Source organism: Podarcis tiliguerta (genome assembly GCF_965153285.1).
Source record: "Podarcis tiliguerta genome assembly, chromosome: 17".
NCBI classification, from domain to species: Eukaryota; Metazoa; Chordata; class Lepidosauria; order Squamata; family Lacertidae; genus Podarcis; species Podarcis tiliguerta.
The window spans coordinates 36407424-36433845 of record NC_139550.1 but is presented as its reverse complement, the minus strand read 5'-3'; the positions used below and the strand labels follow the sequence as shown (position 1 = coordinate 36433845).

At 43.6% G+C, this 26422-nt stretch overlaps 1 protein-coding gene across 21 annotated transcripts in view; it reads right to left on the bottom strand.

Annotated features, from left to right (window-relative positions):
- HUWE1 (HECT, UBA and WWE domain containing E3 ubiquitin protein ligase 1) overlaps window positions 1–26422 on the bottom strand; it is a 101515-nt gene that overhangs the window by 32523 nt on the left and 42570 nt on the right. For 14 of the 21 annotated variants that reach the window (XM_083419133.1, XM_083419145.1, XM_083419151.1 and 11 more), the window contains 20 exons: window positions 22264–22355; window positions 21849–22060; window positions 16807–16864; window positions 15588–15800; window positions 11770–12015; window positions 11527–11660; window positions 10738–10838; window positions 9154–9348; window positions 6592–6808; window positions 6295–6417; window positions 5703–5937; window positions 5014–5244; window positions 4759–4881; window positions 4382–4477; window positions 3818–4087; window positions 2365–2517; window positions 1198–1325; window positions 736–817; window positions 294–470; window positions 39–198 (listed from right to left, as the gene is read on the bottom strand). In XM_083419133.1, the coding sequence (XP_083275259.1) occupies window positions 39–198; window positions 294–470; window positions 736–817; window positions 1198–1325; window positions 2365–2517; window positions 3818–4087; window positions 4382–4477; window positions 4759–4881; window positions 5014–5244; window positions 5703–5937; window positions 6295–6417; window positions 6592–6808; window positions 9154–9348; window positions 10738–10838; window positions 11527–11660; window positions 11770–12015; window positions 15588–15800; window positions 16807–16864; window positions 21849–22060; window positions 22264–22355 (3246 nt within the window). The remainder of the gene's footprint in view (window positions 1–38; window positions 199–293; window positions 471–735; window positions 818–1197; window positions 1326–2364; window positions 2518–3817; window positions 4088–4381; window positions 4478–4758; window positions 4882–5013; window positions 5245–5702; window positions 5938–6294; window positions 6418–6591; window positions 6809–9153; window positions 9349–10737; window positions 10839–11526; window positions 11661–11769; window positions 12016–15587; window positions 15801–16806; window positions 16865–21848; window positions 22061–22263; window positions 22356–26422) is intronic. The other 7 variants (XM_083419141.1, XM_083419137.1, XM_083419136.1 and 4 more) reach the window with 1 other exon arrangement.

Here is a 26422-nt window from a genome sequence, read left to right as displayed (position 1 = left end):
CTATAGGTAACCCAGTGATGAGACTACATATTCAGTACCATTTGCTTTCTCTTCCTTTGGCTTGCTTTCGACCTCCTTGCCTTCCTCCAAGGTTCTCTCCAGCTCTTGTCCATTGCCCTCTTTCATACTCTTACTGAGCCGGGGCACCCTGAGCAAAGTCAACATTACTGGACGCCGGTTCCCAGTTTCTTCATTCACCTGATTAAGGAAACAAGAGGGAGGTTAAGACTACCATACCCCATGTGCCCAACCACCTCAGAGAACACCCACGACAACATTCCCAACGCCTATACCTGCACCATTGTAGTGAATTGCACAGTATAGCGCCGGCGGCCAGCAGTGAAACGAACACTGGTCTCTCCTGCTTTCCACGCTGTGTCGATGGTGCTGTTGTTGCTTGCACTATAGCTACACCAACGGCCTGAGCGATCGTCAAACCAGCGCCAGTTGTTGCCATTGGCTTGGAGGTACTGAAGAGAAAGAATACAGATTCTTAGCATTTGCAGACCTACACTGCAGTTCTCTCCATGTCTATTCAGAAGTGAGATCCATAAAGGTCAATGGAACTTGCTCCCAGTTCTAATAAAAGATTGCAGCCTGGTTGTATCAGGGCGTATTGCAAATGCCACAGCTTATTTGCCGTGCACACTCACAATTCCACAGTGGCCAGGATCCTTTCTCCCAGTCCCCTTCGTAATAGTTTGCATTTCCCACACCACCACCCTGAGCTCATACCTTGTTCATCTGGGCCCTCCTCTTGGAGGAGATAGCTGTCTTCTCATAGAAGTCAATCAGCAACAGCACTGGGGTGATCCACCTGTGGGAGGCAAGTTAATTACATCAGCTAAGGCATCCAACAAAATATATTGCACGGGTTCCTAAGTCAAGATACTGCAGCCATTTTTGGGACTAAAACCCTGTCAAGGAAACAGTAGCAAGACCTTTTGGCCACCAGGCAAGCTAGCTTAAAAAAACACATTGGACTCAAGGAGGGAGGCAAACCCAATTTCATTCCAGGTTAGTAACTGCATCCAGCATTATTAAACCATTATGTATTTCATTAGGTACAAATACAAAACTGGTAGCTTCTCCTCACAAGTAAGACCAGAAGCAAAACCCAGGTGCTGTATATCAAGGTGCGGGTAAGCCTGGCTTGGGGCTTTCTAGCTCCACCCTATATCCTGTTTTGTTGCTTACTTTGGTGTCTGCACTTCCTTTTGCTCCTTGGCAGCTTGCAGGCAGGGCTGCACCACTTCTAGCAGTTTGATCAGAACGTTGAGGATGCCGCTAGATTCTACAACACGAGCACATGGCAACTTAAGCTCCTGCAGGGAAACAAAGGTAAAGAGGTTGGCAACCATGCAGCAGAAAGGACTAATCGGAGCACAAACTGACCATTACATTCAAAGTTCTAAGTGCTATCATCACTTTAGAGCCAAGTGAAGGGGGAGTGTGAGGCATTTTCTTTTCAAGTGCATGCTCTATTGTACAGGTCCTCAGCGTAGTTCACATCTAACAGCATACATCAACCTCTTTATCCAAAGTTTATTGAAGTGTTTTTTGATATATTGTAAGCCGCCCACAGTGGCTGGGGAATCCCAGTCAGATGGGTAGGGTAATAATAAATAATAATAATAATAATAATAATAATAATAATAATAGTTGTTGTTGATGATAATGATGAATGAAAAGCACAATTGTCCTGTAAAAATTACCCCATCCCACACAACTGTATGCTGTAATACAGCATTCCTCAACCGGGTGCCCTCTAGATGTTAGCAACAGCTCCCATCAGTACCAGCAAGAATTTGGAAGGCATCAGGTTGGGGAAGGCTGGCCCAGTAGAATGCAATCTGTAGCTGTGTTCACAAAAGTTATTTGAAGTTGAGTATTTTGTGGTTTTATATATATATATATAGAGAGAGAGAGAGAGTGTGTTCTGTATCCTTAAAAAATGAGTATTTCAGTGTCAAATACGAAATAATATCAATTTATTAATGTTAATGTTATATAACACATACAGACACTGCTTAACGTATAGATGCCTAAGCAGTTACAATGGAAAACCCTAAATGACAAAGTATCATGAACTAGAGTGATCAGGTCCACTCTCTCTATCAAATAATTACATTCCTTATGCTCTATATCCTGGACTTTGGGAAGTGAAAACATCTAGTGATTAAAGCAATAAAACAGCAAGAGAGGGCTATGAGATAAACGCTATATGTAAAGAGCAATCCAAATTCTATAGGAAAACATGATAACCATCACCTCCAAAGGCTTGAAAGTCCAGTCCTGACCCTCCAACCCCACCCCAGGTAAAAGTTGGGTGGGTACGTCTCCTTCCCCTTTCCTTGGACTCACCTCAAAGAGTAAAGTTAACAGCAGGATGCGTGTGGCCAGGTTGGAGGCCTGTGGCAGGGTAGCCATCTGGCTGATCCACTCTGAGACAGTCTTGGTGTCGCTAGTGGTGAGGGGCAGAGCTGCTTTTATGAGGACATCAGCGGCTTCCCACACCTGCCAAAGAAAGGGCATGTTATGAATGGAGTGGATTATCAGCAAGATAGCCTTTCTTGGACAGTAGTCTTAATCCATTACAGAACATCCAGAACACAATGGCACTAAGGTATTTGCTCAGAAGGCTATGATGATAGGCCCTACAGGCATGTGGTGGCAACAGGAAGTTAACTTCTAAAATTTAGACCTAAGCATATCAAACACTGACCTCTATGAATTCTACCTGGAGACATGCTCTTGTTAATTTGTTATACCTTGGGTTCCACATTATCTCCCTGCTGCCCCCCAGCTACTTAAACAGAGTTTTCCCCACTGAGATAAATGCTTATATTTCAAGAGAGACGTATAGCATGTATATTCAGGTATCCCCCCCGCTTACATGTGTTCAATTCACGTGTGACCGCACATATGCATGGCTCCAGAAACCTGGAAGTGGGGAGAGATACCTGATGACCCTCAGCAAAGCCCTGCTGCGCCTCTAGCTCGTGAGGAGACCCTCCCCGAAGGGGACATTTTTTGGACTCTGGGGATGAGCCAGAGATGCAACAGGGCTTTGCTGAGGCTCCCAGCTGACAGCTGACGTGTGGCAAAGCGGCTGCTGCTGCACCTTACTGCGCATCAGGCAGAAAGCCCCGCTGTGCCTCCGGCTCACGCGAGCCAAAGTGGCAGCGGGTCTTCTTGACCAGCTCAGCTGATGCACAGGGAAGAAACTTCTTCCACACACATCAGCGGGGCTTTGTTGAGCTGACAGGCAACTCCCCATTTTATGAGATTTCAGTGACACGTGCAGGGATTCGGAACGTAGCCGCTACATAATTGGGGAGTCGCCTGTACCATTACACCTGAGTTACCCATGTGTAACCCATTACATCTACCTCAAAGCCTCTGTGGCCAACTGAGCTTCCTGTTTTATACACAAACAGGAAAACATGCAGTTTTCAATTGGGTTCTGGATTTTTCCTAATGTATCGTACATTAAGCAGTCCTTGGGAGTCCTGTCATCCAGCACACATTGTGAGGTCCAATTCAGATATCATTATCTTCTAGGATCTCAAATCCAAGCTCTAACTGAACCCAATGCTTGCAGCCTGTCTTCCAGATTGTCCCTGAAAACCAGGTGAACTTAAGTACCTAAAGAAGCCTTTTCCTCTTCCAGAGCATCTTGGATAATCAGCTAGGCTAACAGAGCACTGGGATAATGCAGTCTTGTTCAGGGCAAGAATAGCATAAAATGGACTGGGTATTGTTCAGGACGCCTCCCATTGTAAAGAGATTGTGTGGTCTTGGTAGATACACTCACCTGATTCACCACTTGCTTGAGGATCATGTCTCTGTAGTCAGCACCATTGCGCTTGATGGCAGTCATGATGAGGTCACAGACACGGTACACCGTGTCTGGCAGCTCATCCAACAGGTGGAAGCAGCCAGGAAGCATGGTGTCTGTAAAGCTGTGCAGCTCTTCTTGCTCCAGAGGTTCGGCATCCTGGAACTTCTCTAGGCACTTTGCCTCCTCCTCCTCTTGCTTCTCCCTGGCCTTACGTTCTTCCTCCTCTTTTCGGCAGGCAGCTTCCTAGAGAGCAGAAACGGCTGGTTATAAATATTGCTTTCACAGCACCACAGACTCACCTGCCTGCCTCCCTCAAGGATAAGGCACGGTTCCTCTGCTATTTGCAGCTGTCCTATTATTATCAAAGAAAACTGAGTCTGTGATATTTACACTGTCACGACCACAGGTTCTCACCACATTTCTGCAACCTTTGAATTCCAGGATGCATATGCCAGCCCACTCCCAACTTCTTTCCAAGAACTTCACCAGTATTCCTTCAACCCAGCACTTTATGGAATCCCCTTATGAAGCCTTTACCTCTGGTGATTCAGCTCTTTGGTCCATGGGGATGTCTTGTCCCAGTGACATAGCAATGGCCCTCATCATCTGATCTTCTTCAGACATACTCAGATCCTGTCATACAACACAGAAATAACCCTGTGAGGTTAAAGAACTCAATGCAAGGGAAACTAAACAGTTCTCCAAACAGTCTACAGGGCCTAAATTACAGAATTCAAGTAGGAAGAGACCTACCCTTTGGGTACACTGCTTATCCTCCTGGCTAAGGCCACCACAACTACATTAAATTAGCTTGCAGTACACATTTTCCTTCAGAAGTATCAAGCTGGAGAGAGTGGCAGCCCAGGAATATGCCCTTCCCCTGCTACTTAGTCTTAGCTGCTAAGTGGCCTTACCCTAACAACACCACCCATAAGTGGAGGAGGATGGGTCAGCAGATACTCTGTAGCTTGTTCCATGGTGCTGGTATTCAGCAGAGCTTCCATGGCATGCTCCCGTGTAAAGCCCATATCCATCAACTGAAGAGAGAGAGACAGGTTTTTAAAAGATCAGAAATGCAGACTGAAGAGTCTGTCGTGGAAGACACAGTTTGGATGGAGTATCTCTGGATGGGAGGGTGCTGTTTTGTGGAACAATAAGTTGATTTCTACCTGCTGCAGCTGCTGTTGGTTGACCTGGGGCTCCCTTCGGGCACCACCTTCCTCTTGCCCTGCCTCCTCCTCACTGCGTGCTCCTTCTTTCTCCTTCCCAAGGCGCTCACGGATGACAGGCTCTCCACGCAGGATGTGGCACAGAATGGCCAACATGGACTCTGCCATGCGTCCTCCATATACCTTCAGTGGCTTGCGGTTCCATAAGTTCTTGATGCAAGTGAAAGCTGCCTGCACCACGGAGAAAGAATTAGCAAACTTAGTCCTACTTGGGTTACATTCCTTGGAGCAGAAGGTGGCAAAATATGTGTCTGTGTGGAGGGGAGGGGAATCATTCAAAAAGAAAAGAGCAAGAGATTTCTCAGTATGGTGCATTCCGCATTAAATAGCAAATTCTGTGCTTGCAGGGAATTGTGCAACACAAAACCCTGGCTAGGGATATTAACAGAATTAAATGTTTATAATTTAGCATTTATATAGCATTTTGAACTCTCTATAAAGCGTTTGATGAACAGGTTTGTTGTAAGGACTACCGAGAGCACCACATAGGTCAGCTTTATTAGACTATAACATTAGAATAAAATAAATGATTTGAGAGTCCTTGCCACAGTCAAGTCACATTGCACCAGATTTTGGTATAATGGTGCATATAGACCTATAGTATAAGCTAAATAGGAGAGGCTGCTCACCTTCTGTGTTACGACGAGGAAGCGCAGGGCACTGAACTGCAGGTAGTTCTGCCCACCTGGCAGCTTGGCAGGCAATGAATGGGGAGATTCCAGCACTGTGGTGGGATTCACCATTTTCTCCACCAGCATAAGCCAGGCATCCAGAAACTCTCCTGTGCCATCAGGTAGGTCTGGGTGTTCCAGGCCCTCAGCGACAGGAACTTTGCCACCCATGGAAAGGGCCCAGTTGAATGTTCTAAAAGGAAAAGGGAATGAACACAAATAGTGTCACAACCTCTAAGCATTTGGACTTGAATGTTTTTCCTACAGGATCCCACAATGTTATGCACCCACATTTGGGCCCCAATTATTGATCTTCCCACTGACTTGAAAGCTACTTTTCACATACTCCTTTGTGCCACCTCCATCAGCCACACAATTAGTGTCATTAGCAACGTATGTTATATTAAGTAATTGAGCAAACAATGGATGACAGAGGCCTTAGTTTTTCAGTCTCATTTTTTGACTACAGCACATAAAACTACAGAACCCTCAAACCCAATTTTCAGTCTCCTACACTAGAAAAAGTGGAGTGCAGTAGATAAATGCTTACTCAAAGAGTGCGTTGTGGCCCCCTGAGCACAAAAATTTCTGCAGCATTAGGTGGTAGGGATACTTCCGCTCATCAAACAACATTGGCGAGGTGAAACCCACAGAACAGATGAAAAAAGTCAACCTAGAAGAAAAACAGATTTAGATAGTTAGGCCGATGATTCTGCAAGATTAAACACTGTATTCTTTGAGTCCCAGCACCTCAGGAAGAGTATTTACAAGCATCCAAGTCTAAAATTTCCTTTCTTCCTCCAAAGATTGTGGAACTTGAGATCAATTTATAGTAGACAGGACTCACCGAAAGCGGGGGGTGGGCGTGTATGGTGGGGGCTGCCAGGAAAGCCCCTTTGTGAGTAGTTTGGTCAGTGCTGATGCTGTCGAGCGAGCAGCCGGTGTGGGAGCAGTAGTGGTGCTAGCAGCATGGTGGCTCCGGCGTTGTCTTACTGGAGAACCCACACACAGCTTGACCAGCAACCCAAACAGTTCAGCCAAGGCACGGCCTAACCTAGACGAAGCTGAGATACAGAGAGAGAATGAAGAACTGATTTTCTTCACTGGCAGGAACTCTTGGTAGAGTAAACTGTGCCAAAATAAAGAAGCTTATGAGGACTTTCCACCTGGTGTTGGCATAATCTCTAATTTCCTGCTTTACTGAGAACCATAAAGTCATAAAATCATAGAACTGGAGAGTTGGATGGGATGCAGAGGTTCAACTAGTCCAACCCCCTACAATGCAGGCATCTCAGCTAGATCATAAATGAGACGAGTATCCAACCTTTGCTTAAAAACCTCAAAGGAAGAACAGTCCACTACCTCTTGTAGGAGTCTGTTCCACTGCTGAACAGCTCTTACTGTCAGAAAGTTCTTCCTGATGTTTAGTAGGAATCTCATTTATTGTAACTTGGAGCCTTTGGTTTAGGTCGCACCCTCCAGAGCAGGAGAAAACAAGCTTGCTCCATCTTTCATGTGACAGCCCTTTAGATACTTGAAGATGGGTATCATATCTTCTCTCTCCTCTTTTCTAAGGGTACACCTCCAAGCTCATTTACAGTGTGGTGTAGTGGTTAAGAGCGGTAGTCACGTAATCTGGGAAACCAGGTTCGCGCCTCCGCTCCTCCACCTGCAGCTGCTGGGTGACCTTGGGCCAGTCACACTTCCTTGAAGTCTCTCAGCCCCACTCACCTCACAGAGTGTTTGTTGTGGGGGAGGAAGGGAAAGGAGAATGTTAGCCGCTTTGAGACTCCTGAAGGGGAGTGAAAGGCGGGATATCAAATCCAAACTCTTCTTCTTCTTCAATAGTCAGGAGTGGTGGCAGCTGGAGTCCAGCAACAGCTGGAGGGCAACAAGATGGGTGTAGCAAATCAGGCCCTGGAAAACTGAATTCATTTAAGGTAGCAAGGTGTTCCCTTACTCCCTCTTTTCTTATCTTGCGCTTCAGCTCCCTCCTTGCATCACTTCTTCTGTTATCACCTGGTTGGGCACTACGTTCCTTTTGGGTGCAGAGGCAAAGTAGGTGTTGAACAGTTCCACCTTCTCTCTGTCATCCAATAGCATTTCTCCATCTTCTCCACGCAAGAGACATGCTACTTGCTTGTTCTTCCTCTTGCTTCAAACACAGCCAATGAAACTTTTTATTATTATTTATAACCTCTCTTACAAGCAACTCATGTATACTCCTCTTTTGTGATTTCTCCTTTCTTCCATTACTTTTACGTTTCCTTCTTAAATCTCAGCTCATCTGTAAACTCCTTATGCAGCCACACTGGTTTCTTCAAGTGCCTCCCACTTTTCTTTCTTGCCGGAATTGTATGCTTTTGTGCCTTCAATATTTCACCTTTAAAAAACTCCCATCCAACTTGGACTCCCTTCTCTTTGAGTATTTCTGACCATGGGACTACACCCAGTAGTTCCTTAAGCTTTTTGAAATCAGCCTTCTTAAAGTCCAGAGCGCTTGTCTGACTACACTCAGCTTTCCCTTGCCTGTGTGTAATAAAAGCCAAGAAGACATGATCACTTCCTTCCAGAGTTCCCTGTACCTCTCCTTTTTGAACGTTGGTAACCTGCTCGAGGAATGCATTATCCACATCCTCAGTCCGGCTTGGAGGTCTATAGAAGACACCCATAGTAAGGTCACTGTTGTTTTCCTCCCCTACAATTTTTACCCATGTACTCGCAATCTGCCTTCTATGCTCCGTCATGAACCTCTTCACAAGTGTATACATCCCTTACGTATAATGCTGCCTCTCCCCACTTCTGGTTTGATCTACTGCTTTTGAGCAGGTTGTACCCCTCAATTTCAGTCATGAGACTCATCCCACCAGGTTTCAGTAATGCCTGTCAGGTCATGTTTGCCATCCTGCATTAAGAGTTCAAATTCTTATTTCTCATTTCCCATACAGACAACTGCATTCATGTAGAGACAACTGAAGTCATGAGTCATTCTTCTGCACACTGCTGCCTCTGTCCCCCGTCACCGCCACCCCACTCTTCCTTCTCTGAGGAGCAGCAGGACTCATTTTGTACATTGTAGCTTCCACCGCCACCTAAGTATGTTCTGAGGTCTGCAACAGTTGTTCTTGCTCCTTGCAGTGTCCACAGTGAGAGCATGAAATCAATTTTGTAGCTCCAGAGACATACTTTTTTCTTTCTTTCTTAAAAAGGATACCCAAAACCTAACATATCTTATAGCTTCAGTAAGGGAAGGGACATGTCATATTCCAGTGCCTTCTCTTTGTACTTCAGCATAAAAAGGAAAACAAGGAGCATAATAGCATACAAAGAATTTTTGACTCCCAGCTGCATATTCTGCTTAAGCTCTTGTCTCTTTTCTTAACCACCCCCAATATTCTCCTGCTCTCACCTGACAAGAGGGGCTTGATCTGTTTGATCCTGGCTGCCATGGCTGGAGTGATCTTTGACTTCCCCTTGGGATCAGAGGAACTGGGCTCATCTGTTTCCATTGGTGCCAGTGTGTCACCATCCAGGCCAATTCCTTCTAGCAGGCCTTGAGCAGAGGCTTCCATGCTCCCAGCTGCCACTGCTTCCGATTCACCATCTGCAAGAAGAATATATTAAATTACTAGTCTTGTATTCTTCCAGTTCTAAGTCAAGATCACTTGGAAACCTGGTTCTGCCAACCTATTTTCCACAATTCTACGTAGGAGGTACCGAGAGTCCATAAATTCAAATGCGCAGACAAAAGATCCTGGGTAAAGCAATCACTGAAGAATGTAGCTCTATCAGTTGAGTTTAAGAGTTTGGAAATGGATTTATTTATTTATTTACATTGGGGTCACCAACGTGGTGCCAGCAGATGTCAGTGTGTTCACTGGTACCTCCTATGGCACCCACAAAAGGTCTCAGTAAATAATCCTTAAATAGTCATGATGCATGAGACACGGCTTGCTCTTCCTTATGAGCGCCTGTTTCCCCTGACTAGTTCAGCCTCTCCAACACTGAACATGCCGCCTTAAGCATGTGCATGTCACTGGATACCAGAGGAAAGATGCGAAGAGCTTCTGTGACCGAGCACATCAATGATGGATCTAGATGCCTTCCCTCCCACACTGACTGGGGAGGGGCATGCTCACGTCGTTCTGTGGTCCTGTCTTTTTTATCTATATATTTCCCTCCTACTCCTTCAGATGTGGCAAACATTTTGTGTTAAACATTGCACCCACAGCAACTATCTTGTGACTGGCATCCACAGCATCCTCAAAATTCCAAATGTGCCCACTGGTTCAAAAAGGTCTGCATCTTACAACATTGTCATTTCAAGTGACTGGACAACAAAGAGCACATGGAAGGGCAGGGGTGTCAAACTTAAATGGGTTGTTAGGGTCATACTCCCCCAGGGGCCACACTAGTTTTATTGTTTATTTTTACACACCCACACCCCATACACAATTTACTAATTCAGGTGGCACCAGGGGGCTAATAATAATAATTTACTATTTGTACCCCGCCCATCTGGCTGGGTTTCCCCAGCCACTCTGGGCGGCTTCCAACAAAGATTAAAAATACATTAAAATATCACACATTAAAACTTTTAGTTTTCCACCAAAAAACCTTCAGGGCAATCTGAATTGATACACCAAAGTTCTGACTGCAGCTCAGACAGTGAAGTTTGAAATCACAGAAATATTAGTAGTGCGCTGATGCTACAGCATGCAATACCCTTTGTTAGGTCAATTTTGCTCACCCTGCTAAAGACACCTGTTTTGTAGCCCTGAATAATGTGTAAAATGTAATCGACGTTTTATGACCACACAGAGTATGCCTTAGAGGGTGTTTATATTTTGACATGTAGTATATATAGCGACTGAACATATCTTCTACAACCATGCTCATGTTGCACTGCATAGGTACCACAAAATCAAAGTTCCTCTAGAGATGCCACAGTATTCAGTATGTCCAGGATAAGGATCCTGCTTCCCACCCGTACCTGCTTTTTTGGCTCCCTGGGTGGAATTGGGGGCTGCTTTCTCTTCCTTCGGCACCAGCTTCTGCATATCAGCTTGGCCAAATTCGCAACCTGAAGGCAAACTGCAAGCATGGAAAGGTAAGACACAGCCACAGGTGGCACTCATCTGGCAGGGCACGTTAGCCTACAGCACCGTAGAAAAACATTTAGCAATACAGAGCAAGGGGATGCACTACCCTTCAAGCACGGGGCACAGAAATGAAGGATCACAGAAATCTCCCTAGTCAGTGCTGAGCTGTTTATGCTCCTTGGGCTAGATGAAGCCCTCTCCACATTTCCATCTGGACTCTTGCGTTTTCCTCCCATGCTTTTGCTCATTTTAGCCACATCAGCTTTTAGAATGATTGAACAAGTCTGGCTAAATAAGAACTGAAATTGCTGAGTGTGCTCCAAAGCTGCTAAATGGAATCTGGGTCAAAGTTCACTTAATCTACAGATGAGTTTTCCCCAAGAAACTGACTCTAGGTATGATGGACAAGAGAAAGCTCCTTGTAGCCTTTGCTTGCCAAGGGAGCATGTACTACTTTACCATATTATGTTACACATAAACTCCTTTAGGGACCCAAGGAGGACATGCATTTGAACAAGTCTAAGACATTTAGCTCTCTTCAGCCCTCAAAATTCTTGTCTGCCAAATGACTTCTTGGAAGACATTAACCTGGCTGCTACTGATTTCAAATTCTGGGAGTAAATGATAAAACTGTCCACCACTGCCAAGCCCAAGCCTCTCAACCACCAAATGCTCCATACCTGTTTGGTGTACATAGTGACAGCAGAACCGTGCTTTCCCATACCAGGGAACAGTAGAGTTGGCTCAACTTGCTCAGCACGCTCAGGCCCAACTGGGAACCCCACTGGTTTACTGAGATGGCTCTGATCTCACTCTGTAATAGAAGAGATTACACGCTGCTAAGTGCCCGGACTACATTCTGCTGACAGAAAGCAGTAGCCAGACCAGATGGGTCATTAACAAGGTGTGGGGGTTGCTCTTACCTGTCCTACCCGGCATGTATGTACGAACATCATGATGTAAGCATGGGCAGCTGTCAGGGCATGAAGTAAGGGTGTGGCCTGAGCTGAGAGGGTGGCATCAGCCACATTGCCAGCACATGCCAACTCCCGCAGCAGGACCGAGCCACCAGGCGCCTCAATGGGCCGGTGTAGAGGCTCCAGGGAAGACAGGATGGAGTCCAGCTGGAGCAGGCCTTCCTGCAGGACCTTCGGTTCATGAGATAGCGTCTAAGGTAAAAAAGATAAATAGTGACATCCATTAAACAAGGCTCAGTAAGTGCAGGTCTCTGCCTCAAAACCACCCACTATACCAATCTCTGGTTCAGGATGTTCATTTTACAGTAGTGGCCTGTGGATTACTGAATACCCAGCAGCACTCAGAAGGTATCCATCACTTTCTCTCAGGGAAATATTGGAAGCTTTTCCAGCTGTTAAGGCCACATTGTTAACATTTAGTGACTTAAGGCTAAATATAGATAATGTTTCCCCACTAATCAAGCTAGTACCACCAGCTTACTCACTAGCCCACACAAGAAGGCTAAGCAACAAGTGCGCAGACTCGCACTCCAAACCCACCCGCTAAGCTACCATGACAGAATTAGAAGAGCAGTGGCTGATCATATTACAGTTCAGATGTGGTTTCCCCAAGTCAAGAGATCACAGCATATTGATCACTGCCTGCTCAAACTAATAGAGATGTTGAGCTCCTGCAAAGAACACGGTAATCTAAATTATGTGGTTTAATCCCTGATGGGACAGATGTTTAAACTCATGCCACAACAGCATCCTTGATACATGACCTTTTTGGTCCCTTGATCTGTTTAGGTACTGCTTAGATTGGCAGAAGTGGACCTGGTAAGAAAAGTGGTGCTATGTAGATAATAATAACAACAATGACAACAACAACGATAACTTATTTCTTGTTCCTAGCCCATCTGACTGGGTTGCCCCAACTACTCTGGGCGGCTTCCAGCAAAATATAAAGGAGCACAACAAAACACCAAACATTAAAAGCTTCCCCAAACAGGACTGCCTTCAGGTGTCTACAAAAAGTTATAGCAAGTCAGGTACACTGAATGAGAAAAACAAAACCCCTAAAGTTCACTGCTCCAAGTAAACTCTGTGGATTTCCAAGTTTAATTATTACGACTCCTCAACTGTCAAAGTTAAACTGGTCTTCCTGAAGAGAAACGAATGTGATGATTGGGCTAATCATGGATCTAGAAACAGCCTGTAATATTGGCACATTGAATGAAGCAAAAATGGTGAGAGATTGTGGGCATGTGGAATGATATGGGTATACAAATTTATTCTCAGAACAAAACAGCAAGTGCTGAGAATGACCCGACACAACTGCATGTCAGTAAGCGCTATTATAAATGCACATCTTCTGCATAAAAAGACCTTCCAACATCCAGAAGCCGAGCATGACATTATACCCAGAGCTTCAAGGAAGTGTCGCTACCATGGATTGCTGAACACCAGAAGGCTGTATAAGGTGCTGCCACAGCTTATTCACCAGTCAGCATTTAAAGTGCTGATTGATTTAGCTTTGTCTTGTTTCTATGAATGCACAAAGCGCCTTTCTCAAGCACACATCCAATAATACACCTTGGTTTCATGTAGTTGACACATGCTCTAAACTAACCCAAACTGGATGGCATCTGGTTGGCCAATGTGAGAACAGAGTGCTGGACTCTGGGCCACAAGGATTCCTCTTATGTTCTAATATGGCCTGAGATCCAGGAATCAAGTACCATGTCATTTGCCAGGTCTTTTGGAGACAAGCAACACTTATGAATGTATCAACAGTCACTGCAAGCAAATGTTGAATGTTAAAGTGAAGAACTGGGTTTCAATGAAGTGGAGGCCACAGCCTATTTAAGACGACAAAGACTTGTAAGCCATAGATCATAGCAAAGAAATAGGATGGTAAGGGTGTTGTTTGCTTTCCCTGCTACCCTCACCAAGCATTGTTTGAGGGGATGGAATAGGCAGAGTCTTGCCAGCAGTGTGTATATTACTACTAAACTTTTATATGTGGTGGCCCTGCATCATTGCTCAGAGTTTATACAGGGAAGCCTTGACAGACAGACTATGTCACCTGGACAGACACTATAAAAGAATGAACTTGAATTAGCAGCTGTACATTTGCTAATCAGCATCATCTGAGAACACTCACTCAATGCTTTTTGTTATTTTACGCTTCTATATGCAAAGCTGGAAAATGAAAAATTGTTGGTTATTTTGCTGAAAGTAAGAAGTCTATCTATGGAACCAATTTGACAGTGCTTATCTAGGAGAAACTGGCTTTGGTTTGTATTGCTTTGAGGATTAAGAAGATTTTTGGCACTGCTACTAAAACTACAGTAACTGGTTTGTTAATTTTTTACTTCCTTGATCGTTGCATCTATATTGTGTGGTGATGCAACATTAGCAGATTTGCCTGAGGAGCAATTTCAGCAAAAGGGCTCTAAAATTGCTTTTGATCAAGTAGTGGTTCTGGTCACCTAAAGTTTATTATTCCTTGATCAGCTTAACCAGAGCAGGAGCAGCATAAAAGACCAGTCTTAATTTCTAAGGGGAAAATGCTATGCCTCAAGTCTGTTTCCAAACATTCATTTCTGATCCAGGGCCACTAGGGCCATTCTTGATGTGTGCAGTGTCTGAAGGAAACGAACTCTAAACCAACAGACAATGAGGCTGCAGCTTAGTGAGCTCTGGCACAAATTAAGCCCCGGCAGAGACTTCATGCAATTGAGATCCACGTGATGACCAGTTTATGAATACTACTGCACACGCCAAAATGTGGAGCTGCCACCACATTTGGAGCTGGAACCACTGTCACTGTCTGACATCTTTTAATTGCTTCAACTAATTCCTGGCTTCTTCCAGAGAACAGCCTGCTTTTTTAAACCAAAGTAAAATGTTTCATCAGAAAAACCAGTTAAGGCTGAGTGGCCTCTGTCCTAAAAAGAAACTAAGCATTCTGTAACAACATAGCCCAAGTTCCACAACCCCAAAAGCTGAACTTTGCAATTGGTATAAATTCTGGAACCCAAGCAAATCAGCAGGGTTTGTTTTGCATAATCAAGCAGTTTAAACTGTTGAAGCATAAATTATTCTGCTTCTGAAAATCATATGGAATAGCCAAGAGCTAAAACAGAATGTTAAAGCTCTGTTCCCCAGAAACGTTATCCTAGCCCTTCTGATTTGAGGTTTTACCCTCAAAACGTTTCTTTAAACCATAAAATTGTTGCTGCTCTCCCAACTCCACCCCAGTCAGTGAAATCAAATAAAAAGCTGAGATTCTTAGGAAACAGAATTCTTCAGCTGGTACCGTATTCTACTGGTTTCCCATGCTCCTACAAAAGAGCAGCAAGTGGAAATCATGCTATAGAGTGATAGTCCCAACATGAACTGTGAAAGTATGCCTGTTCTATAGATATGATTTATTCCTTCTTACTTTTTTACTTTGGATTTCTTAAATATAGTTCTACAACTCCATCCAGGTGACAGAGTCTTGAGACACTGGCCCTTCTCTGGCAATACACTAAAATTATGCACATGACCACAACGAATGCTGGGAGAGGTGCAGAGGTCCTCTGCCAAGCTACATTTCTCAAAAAGCTATCTCCAATTAAAGGGCTTCTTAGCCCTTCAAAAATAAGACCTGTTAGCTGTAATGACACAGTCAACAGGAACGTCTAGCAGATGCATTTTGGGGTGGGAGTAGGAGTTAAAGAGTAGGATTTCCAGAAGCTTGTGTGTACTTCCAACTTGATGGCAGTGATAATTACCTTCTGGAAAGGGAAATGTTGTATTCTCCTCCTTACCAATATGGATTTGCAGACTCCAGCCACAGCTTGGCAGGCTGCTGAGGTGGGGAAGTCTATAGGCAGGTTGGGCAGGCCCAAGATGGTGACTAGGGGCAGCAGGCCCTTCTGATTCACAAACTCCTGACAATGGTCATCTGTTGTATTGTTGCTGAGGATGGACTCCACAAATTTCATCTGGGAGACAGAAGAAGGAGGGTAGGGAAGAAAATAATCAACACTTCATAGAAAAACAAAAGGTTGGGTAGCCTACACCCAGACCAAGCCCAAATGGAGAGTGAAGCATGGAGAGCTCTCAACTCCATAGTTTCTTAGATTCTATGACACACTCTCTAAATCCAAATTCATCCATCTTTCAAGAGGCAACTACAGTGAAGCCAAAGAAGGAGTGTTTTCTTGGTCCAATATCCTCACAACCCTGTGATAGATGGGTTCCAAGGCTAGCTGCTCCAAAAAAAGCAATCAGTAAAGCAAAGTTTACTTTGACATTCCAGGTTTAATTAAAAGGACACCACACTCACTCTGCAGATAATCAGCAAACCTGCAGTATCTTTTTTTAATTTAACTGATATGTTAAGAAAGTGAATATTACATACTCAAACTCCTACCTCTTAAAATAATTCTATATATGGAAAAAATGATAAAATATTGCTATTTTGAACATGTATTTGTGCCTTTAAATAAGACCAACAACAAGCAAGTTCAGGAAGCATTCCTGAGTGACAAAACTGTGGCTACAAGAGCCATACAAATTCATTCTAACAACATGACATGTGAGGCTGGAGACAAAAAAGGTGTCAGGCAAAAGAGCTGGGGATGCCTGAATATCTCCCTAGACCAGGGGTCAGCAACTTAAGGCCCATGGATTGGAAGTAGCCCGCGGAGGTTGTTTGACTGGCCCATGAGTTGCCACTAAACTTAGCAGCCCGCTCATGTGCTGCGCTAAACTGGCGCAGAGCGGGGACTCGCTTCCGCGGCGCTGAATACTGCGTCTGCACATGCGCAGATGCCGAAAATCATGGGGGTGCATGCTCACATGGGCACGTGATCCGGCCCACAGAGGGATCTCCACAGGACCAATCTGGCCCAGGCAAGTTAAACCTTGCTGACCCCTGCCCTAGACACACTGAAGCCAATCCTGCCAAGGTATCCCTCAAGGACCACCCACTAATAGAGAACTTACCACATTAAGGATGTAGTCCATGAGTGGGATTGGTATCCGTTCTTCTGTCCCGACCACCCTAGAGGGGGGAAAAAAGCCCATTACTGCAACCATATTGTTCAATAGAGGCCTCCAGACACTCGATTTTGGGTTGTAGATATGTGAGCTGGCTGCTCAGCTTGCGACCACCTTACAGTATTCTCCCCCAGCTCCCAATCAAATTTATCAGAGAGCAAGAGCACAAAAGACACTATCAAAATCTTTGCTCACCTTTCTTAGTCCTAGACACGCAATATCCAGCTCCCACATCCCAGGTTTTATGCAAAGCTGTCTCCTATTAAGGTTTCCCAAAAAGATAAACTGGGAGAACAGAAGTACCATCGTTTTCTTCCAACAACAACAAAAATTCCAGAGGGCAGCCCTGCGCCAGGACTGCGGCAAAACCGCGCCTGAAGCAGTCCAGAATGCATCATGGTGACAAAAGATACCAGCATTGAGGAGACACCAGAAAAAGGCAAAAGGAGGGGGATAACTGTGCTGCCCATCTTGGCTGCTGGCCTCAAATTGGATTAAAGATGGGAATGTGGCAGGGGCCATGAATGGTCGACTGCCAGGCGCCATGGAGTTCTGCAGCAAAATGGAGCTGGGGAGGAGGAAAAGGAGGGGAGGGAACAATTGGGCAGTGACGTAAAGAGCATGCTCGGTGCAAGGTTTGGTCGGAGAAAGAAGAGAAGAAAGAGAAGTCTGACACAGGCAAGGAGGGGCCAGGCAAAATGCTTGGGGTGGATGGGCGGGGGGAAGAAAAGTGGAGGATACTGGGACCTCTCCAGTCTGCACCAGGCACCTGCCACATGGCAGCAAGCAAGCCAAAAGGAAATCCGGCCCTGCAAGTTTGGCCAGAAGAAACATGGCTGCCTCCCTGAAACTAAAAGGAAGTTTAACTGTTTCTAAACCGCCACGCACACAGGTCTGTTCTCAACTAAGGCAATACAAAGAAACAAATGCTTAATTCAAAACAGTCTACTCTAAACAAGGATCCTCAAGCCAGCAAACAACTGGATCCAGAGCTCCTTAAGCCAGAAAACTGCCTATAAACCAGAACTGCCAGGGCAAACTTTTTCCCAGTGCCTGAACATTCTTCCTCCACCCACCCACTCTGCAAAGCATCATGCCATCTCGGGGCCAGCAGGCTCTCAATGCAGGACAGCAACTACTCCTCTCTCATTTCCCCCGCGGCATTACCCAGCATATGGCACACATACAAAGTACCACACAGCCAGGAGTTTATGGGGTTAAGAAACCCCATAGACAGGAAACTTCAGAGTTCAGAAGTTTACAAAGAAACAGCTGGCAGGCACTCAGAAGCTGCTGCAGAGCTTGCCAAAGCATTGCAGAGCCAAGAGAGTCTCTGAGTAAGGCCTTCTGCGCAGCTGGGATCAGGGTGCCAGGGAGCAAGCAAAACTATGCCAAAAATGCTCACGGCGACCCTCCATCCACCCCAAATGTAATCCTGCCCTTTGCTAGTGCAACAGGAGGCTCCTTGTCCCAAGAACTAATGCAATCATTGCTCAAAACCAGTTCAATGAAATATGTATTGGCTCAGGGGCCTTCTCTATAACTGGTTTTGCCAAGATCTCAGCATTCTACCTGTAAACTTTCAGCAGACTAGATTTCACGAGCTCAGCTACAAGACTTTCCTCAATCTATGTCATACTCACAACAAAACACATTAAGTACAGAATTCTAGTCACCAGAAACACATTTTAGTGATAAAAACTATTCCTCAGCATCTACACAATCATGAGGCAGAGCTAAAGAAAGCAGCCTGATCCTATGAATGTTTACTTATAGAGTATGTTCTACTGAATAAAATTGTTCTCACTCCCTTGCAAGTCTGCAAAAGACCACAGCCCAAGTCTCTTCTTGGTAAAACAATCAAACATAAAACTCTAGTAAAAACAGAAGCTACCTGGAAGCATCATGTTTCTAGGGTTCTACCACATTTAGGAGGGGAAACACAATTCACACACCACCTACTACATGGCTGGGAAAATTTAGTTTCACTTTCCACAAAACCTGGCTTATCATGTCCTATGAACCAGGTATCATGCTGTAAAACAGGAATGAGGAACCTGTGGCTCTCTACATGTTGCTGCACCCCAACCCCTATCATACCTGACCACTGGGCCATGCTAGCTAAGGTTGACGGAGTCCAACAACATCTGGAGGGCCACAGATTTCCCACCCCCTGGGCTAGTTAAATAAGACAGTTTCACAGTCCATGGTTTGAAGATGGCTGGTTTACACAGAACAGGTTTTTAAAAATCACAATCTCTGATTTATATGTAATAAGTCAGGTTTTGTGGAAGTGAACTAAACCCTGTAGGTGTCCTCTGAGGTGAGAGGAAGAACACAAGCCCAAGGCTTACAGCAGCTCCTTCCTGTCATGTTTTAGTCTTACATGAGAACATGGCCAATCTGAAAGCCCAGTGGTGGGATTAAGCAGGTTTATCAAAGTTTGAAAAGATCCAGCCAAGTTGTGGTTCTTGGTAAGTTATAATTTGGGAGTTTCTCCAAAGCAATGAATACTCTGTGTTGATGCATTTTTAAGAAAGCACTTGCAGCTAAGTTTGGTCATCTGACCAATCAAAAAAAGATTTGGTCAACTGACCAAATAGTGGTTAACTTTGAAAGAATTAACTTTAATTAGAACAAAAACAGAAAGATAAACATGTTTGATATTTATACTAATTACAAAAACAAAATAATCTGTTAATGAAATCATAGTTACTACCATATTTAAAACAAAAAGAACTGCAGTGAATTATAACTTTTAATCATTTGAAATGCGAATTCATTGAACTGTTCTCTAGCTTTTATCCCAAACACGAGGGTCAGTCCATGGCTACATAATGAAATAAAATCCCAAATAAAGTATAGCAGCAGCAACCAACTAGAAAGTAGGTTTTAAATGCAGTTGTGCTAATTAGGCAGCAAGTAAGTTCAACCACTGTGGCTTCATGGGGTATGTGATCATGGTCAAATGATAACAAGATAGCGAATTTATAATGTCTGATCTGTCAACTGACTGGCATGCCAACCCTACCCATAAGCTCACAAAAGCCAATTTCTCCTAGTCACAAGCCAATAGAATAATGAGCAGGAAGATTACACATGCACAGCACAGAATGGAACTGAGAGGAGGAAATTAAATATTCCCACCCACTCTCACTTTCAAGTGAATTCCACTGAAAGCTAGTGGTTCTTACTTCCGAGTAAAATGTATGCAAGGCAGGAAATAGGTAAGTGAAGAATCACCTTGCAGAAACAAGAAAGAAAAGCTAACAGGACCACTTTGACTGAAACCTAGCTCTGGGTTTTGCTGTGGTCCAAGTGATCTTTATAACAGCTTCACCCACCCTCTTTTCTTAGAATTGTGCTTTGTATAATACAGGGGTAGGCAACCTAAGGCAACCTAAGGCCTTCTCAATCTGGCCAGCGGACAGTCCAGGAGTCAGCGTGTTTTTACATGAGTAGAATGTGTCCTTTTATTTAAAATGCATCTCTGGGTTATTTGCGGAGCATAGGAATTCGTTCATTTTTTCCTTCAAAATATAGTCCGGCACACCACATGGTCTGAGGGATGGTGAACCAGCCCACAGCTGAAAAAGGTTCCTGACTCCTGGTATAATATATCACTTCAATTATATCTCAGGGCTATAAACCCAGCAGAGCCCACTTTACCATTCACTGGCTGTATTATGTTCACTGCCTAGATACTCTGTTCATTGTGTGGCACTGTAAACCTACCAAATGCAAACCATGAATCTAAGGAGTTATTTGTGAATCTGTGGCCTGCTTCAATACCAAGGAGGTATTAAATGTCAGCAACCTTGTATTGAAGGGTCAATATCACAATAATGCTAAACAGTAAAATGACCATGGTCTTATCCTGTCTTGACTCAAAACCACAAGGCAGGCATGAACAACAAGACAACATACACTCAAACAAATACACCATTTCTCAAACAGTCTCTACCAAAAATGCTCAAAGGAATCAAACTTTACTCTTATGAAGGGCTTTTTTCTTTTTTGCAACAGTACACTTCAATAAACGAGCTCAACAGTTGCCTCAAATTGGCACTGTGGGTTAAACCACAGAGCCTACGACTTGCCGATCAGAAGGTTGGCGGTTCGAATCCCTGCAACGGGGTGAGCTCCCGTTGCTCGGTCCCTTCTCCTGCCAACCTAGCAGTTCGAAAGCACATCAAAGTGCAAGTAGATAAATAGGTACCATTCCAGCGGGAAGGTAAACTGTGTTTCCATACACTGCTCTGGTTCGCCAGAAGCGGCTTAGTCATGCTGGCCACATGACCCAGAAGCTGTACGCCGGCTCCCTCGGCCAGTAAAGCGAGATGAGCACCGCAACCCCAGAGTCGGCCACGACTGGACCTAATGGTCAGGGGTCCCTTTACCTTTACTAGTGACATTAGCACACAGGAAAATGAATGCTTTGCTAACACACGAAGAGCTATGCAAATGCATTTTCTGCTGTGTACAATGTACTTGCCAGTCAACATGGGTAACAGCTGCCCAAGTACATTTTCTGCTATACGCAGCAACCTTGACAGTTATGTGAAGCACGTTGACCAGGATCCAGAGAGTTGCTTAGGCTTACCCAGAGAGCCTCTGCTAATCCAGTGGGATGTAACTTTTGTATAGCTCACCCGTCCCAACACACCCCGTGCCGGCACCAGCTGCTCTGAAACTCTCCGTTTCAAAACTAATTGCCATGTGGCATGTTGGATTGCCACTGAAGAAAAACAAGACCTCACTGGATTCATGGAATTAACTTCATGGGTTCTCTGAACCATCACCATGCTCTTCCTAAACATGAAGGACAGCCCAGTTGTTTTGCCAAGCCCCCCATCCACCCTGCCCTCAAATACAGGTTGTTTTCAAGCAGCTTTAAAAACTGATCAGAAAGCAAGTGCAGGCTAGACTTTGCAGCAAGCCACCATTCACAGGATTGCTGTATGTTATTTTTAGCCTCAGCTACTCACTGCTGGCTGGATTCTGCCTCACTCTGCTGCGTGGCATTGAAACTCTGCATAGCTTGCACCTCTTCTTCTTCTTCATCCTCACTGGAGGCCTCCTCTGCTGCATGAGTTGAGCGAGGTGGCGGAGCAGTGGCTGTTCCATCAGCCTTTTGAATGGAGGGCTTCTGGCAGATGTATTTAGGGTCTCGGCCCAGATTGCAGATTTCTTCTAGTAACTGCAGAACAGTGAACAAGCATGTTGGCATGGAACAACTTATTGTTAGGACTTCCAGAATACCAGTCTGGGATGTTATTCTCCAAATAAGACTGCATTCAGGAAAAAAACAGTGTAAAAGAGGCAACTTCTAGGTGCACAACTTGGGAGGTTGGCAAGATAGAGAGACAAACAGCACAGGGACCATTCTGTTCTGCTTCCTACCTTAATTATGGCTGTAGTAGCATCTGTCTTGAGTGTGGGCTGGTGCCTCATGAGCTCATCCACAGCACTTCCAAGATTGGAAGCAGTGTCCCCTAGAATGAACACCGGGAAAGGGGAGTAAATTAGATTTAACTATAAAGTACTGTGGTACTTGGCATAAACCAGCCCAGTCAAGTAAGTAACAATTTATTTTTGTCCTCTTAATCTACATAACTCAATATTCTAATGAAACTTTTTTAAAAAAAAAGGTTCAGTGTTGCATGAAAGGGAAACAAGGTATAAGGGAAAATAACAGAAAGCCAGATGGGAGTAACAGCTAATTTCTAGGTATGACTCTCTTGCAGACACTGTGTGAGTTTTCCACCTATTAATCTCCAAATCCATAAGCCAGGATCTTGCTTTCATAAAAAGTTAGCATGATATTTTCAAGAATACCAACTTCTAGGTATGGTGTTTAATCTTCAGGCACGAATGTCTTTATTATAAACTGTGGGTGAGCATAGATAGGAGATGGAAAGTGAGAATAGGATCTTGTTTATTCTCCAAAATCCCCTGATATTTTCTGGATTGCCTCTTGTGTTTGGAGCAGAGAGAGGCCATGCTGTGGTCTCTCTTTCTTGCAAGGTGTGTCTACAAAGGTGGCAGCTGGAGTTATTGTTCCATCCAAAGGCCTTTCACACGCAGAATGCCACAAGGTTCAATCTACACAAAACTGTCTGGAGATTTTGGCTGAAGATTTTGTTTTTTTTTTTTTTTAATATATATTTATTGAAGTTTTCAAATAAAGCATATATTAGATAAGCACAACTTATCATTGTCTATTTAACATCTCTCAATTATTACATGGGACTCCCCCACACCTCCCGCATACACTTACATCATTATTAAATTTATTTCAAACAAATTATCATTTAACTCATCTTAATTAATAATCTTAATTTGGTTTGACATATAATTCAGCCTTAAATCTAATTTAATGGTAGACAATTATCTGCACTGGCATCCAATTCAACACTCAGCCAAATTACAATATTTTTGTAAATAAATCTTAAATTCCCTCCAGTCTTCTTCCATCCTTTCTTCTCCCTGGTCTCGAATTCTGCCGGTCATCTCGGCTAATTGCATATAGTCCATCAGTTGCATCTGCCATTCTTCCACCGTGGGTAGCTCCTGAGTTTTCCAATTCTTGGCAATTAATATTCTTGCTGCTGTTGTTGCGTACATAAAGAATGTTCTGTCCTTTTTTAACACACTCTGGCCTACAATACCCAGGAGAAAGGCCTCTGGTTTCTTAGTAAAGGTGTATTTAAACACCTTTTTTAATTCATTATATATCTTCTCCCAAAAGGCCTTCACTCTAGGGCAGGTCCACCAGAGGTGAAAAAATGTTCCTTCATTTTCCTTACATTTCCAACATTTGCTATCAGACGAGTGGTATATTTTAGCCAGTTTAACAGGGGTCATGTACCATCTATACATCATTTTCATCACATTTTCCTTCAACGCATTACATGCAGTGAAGTTCAGCCCAGAGGTCCACAACCTTTCCCAATCTTCAAACATAATATTATACCCAATGTCCTGCGCCCATTTTATCATTGTTGATTTTACCATTTCGTCATGTGTGTTCCATTTCAGCAGCAAGTTATACATTCTTGAAAGTACCTTAGTCTTAGGTTCTAACAGTTCAGTTTCTAACTTTGACTTTTCCACTTGGAATCCTAGCTTTTTGTCATTTTTAAACACTTCTTTAATCTGAGCATATTGTAACCAGTCTCGCACTTTGTCTCTCATCTTTTCTAAACTCTGCAATTTCCAGTTGTCACCATCCTTTTCTATTATCTCCCAATATTTTGGCCAGTTGGCCTCCATATTGGCTCTTTTCCGAGCCTTAGCCTCCAGGGGTGACAGCCACCTCGGAGTTTTATTCTCCAGTAAGTCTTTATATTTTGTCCAGACATTAAAAACTGATTTTCTGACAATATGGTTCTTGAAGGCCTTATTTATCTTAGCTTTATCATACCATAAATATGCATGCCATCCAAACGCGTTATTAAAACCTTCCAAATCCAAGACATCCGTATCTTCAAGAAGTAACCAATCTTTTAACCAGCAGAAAGCTGCAGCTTCATAATACAACTTTAAATCTGGCAGGGCAAAGCCCCCTCTTTCTTTCGCATCTGTTAATATTTTAAATTTAATTCTGGGCTTTTTGCCCTGCCAGACAAATTTAGAAATATCTTTCTGCCACTTCCGGAAGCACTCTGTCTTGTCTACAATCTGCAGTGTCTGAAACAAAAATAACATTTTTGGCAATACATTCATCTTGATGGCAGCTATTCGGCCCAACAAAGAAAGTTTTAGTCTTGACCAACTATCCAAGTCTCTCTTAATCTCTGACCAACATTTTTCATAATTATCTTTAAATAAACTCAGATTTTTTGCTGTTATGTTTACCCCTAGGTATTTAACTTTTTTAACCACATTTAGTTCTGTCTCTTTCTGAAGCTGTTCCAACTCAGTATCTGTCAAGTTTTTCCCCAAAACTTTAGTTTTTTGCTTGTTTAACTTAAATCCTGCCACTCGACCAAAGTTTTGAATCAGTTGTAGTACTCTTTTCAAACTAGACTCCGGCTCCTGTAATGTCAGAACTAGGTCATCTGCAAAAGCTTTAAGTTTATATTGTTTCGCTCCGACCTGAATCCCTTCTACCAACCTGTCCCCCCTAATCATATTCAGGAGCACTTCCAGAACCGAAATAAACAGTAATGGGGAAATCGGGCAGCCTTGTCGTGTACCTTTTTCAATTTTAAACTCTTCTGTAACCACATTGTTAACTATCAGTTTAGCCTTTTGTTCTGAATATATTGCCTCAATCCCGTTCTCAAACCCCCGTCCCACTCCCATTTCTTTTAAATTCCCCTTCATAAATTTCCAAGATATGTTGTCGAAGGCTTTCTCCGCGTCTATAAAAATTAAAACTGCTTTAGTGTTTATGTTTGTTTGTAAAAGTTCCAATATGTCTATGATGTTCCTTGTGTTAGTAAACATATGTCTGCCCGGGAGAAAGCCTGCCTGGTCTTTATGGATTATCTCACTTAAAACTTTCTTAAATCTTCGTGCCAAAACATCTGCAAATATTTTGTAATCCACATTTAAAAGGGAGATGGGACGGTAGTTCTTGAGTTGTGTCTTTTCAGTTTCTGACTTTGGAATCAATGTGATAAATGCTTCTTTCCACGATTCAGGCGCCTTCTTCCCCTCCATTATTTCATTACTGACCTCCAACAAAGGTTGTATCAAATAATCCTTCAATGTCTTATAGTAGTTAGAGGTCAGTCCATCTGGCCCTGGTGATTTGCCCTGTTTCAGACTCTGGATGGCCTGTTCAATCTCTTGTCGTGTTATTTTGCCATTCAAAATTGTTCTATTTTCTTCTGACAGCTTTGCTAATCCATTTCTCTCCAAAAATTGTGTAATCTCTATTTCATCTTGTGGCCCTTGAGTGTATAGCTTTTTAAAATACCTCTGGAAGCACTTTCTAATCTCTCCCGGGTTCTGAATGTTCCTTCCTTCAACCTCTAAGTTTGTTACTGTATTTAATCTTTGTCTCCTTTTCAGCTGCCAGGCTAGCAGTTTCCCACATTTATTTGCCGATTCAAAAGTTTTTTGTTTCATTGTTTTAATCTTCCATTCTATTTCCTGATTTATCAGTTTGGAATATTGTGCCTGATAAAGTTTAATTTCTCTCAGAATCGGTTGGGACTTCGGGTTAGATCTTAACTTCTTCTCCAACTCTTTGATACTTTCCAGAATTTTATCTTTCTTTTCATTTTGCAGTCTTTTCTTTAAAGAATTCTGTTGAATCAGGAACCCTCTCATCACAGCTTTACTTGCATCCCAGATAGTTCTTTTTTCCACCGTAGTGTTCAAGTTAATCTCAAAATAGTCCTTTAAAGTTTTTTGGGCCTTCTTTACAATTCTTTGGTCTCTAAACAGGCCATCATTCATCTTCCATCTAAAGGAGCCGGTTGGGATCAATGTCATATCCATTCTCAAGGCGTTATGGTCGGAGCATGTTTTAGGGCAGATTTTCACCTTCCTCACCTTAGGTGCCAGACTTCTAGTTATCCATATTTGGTCGATTCGTGTCCAAGTC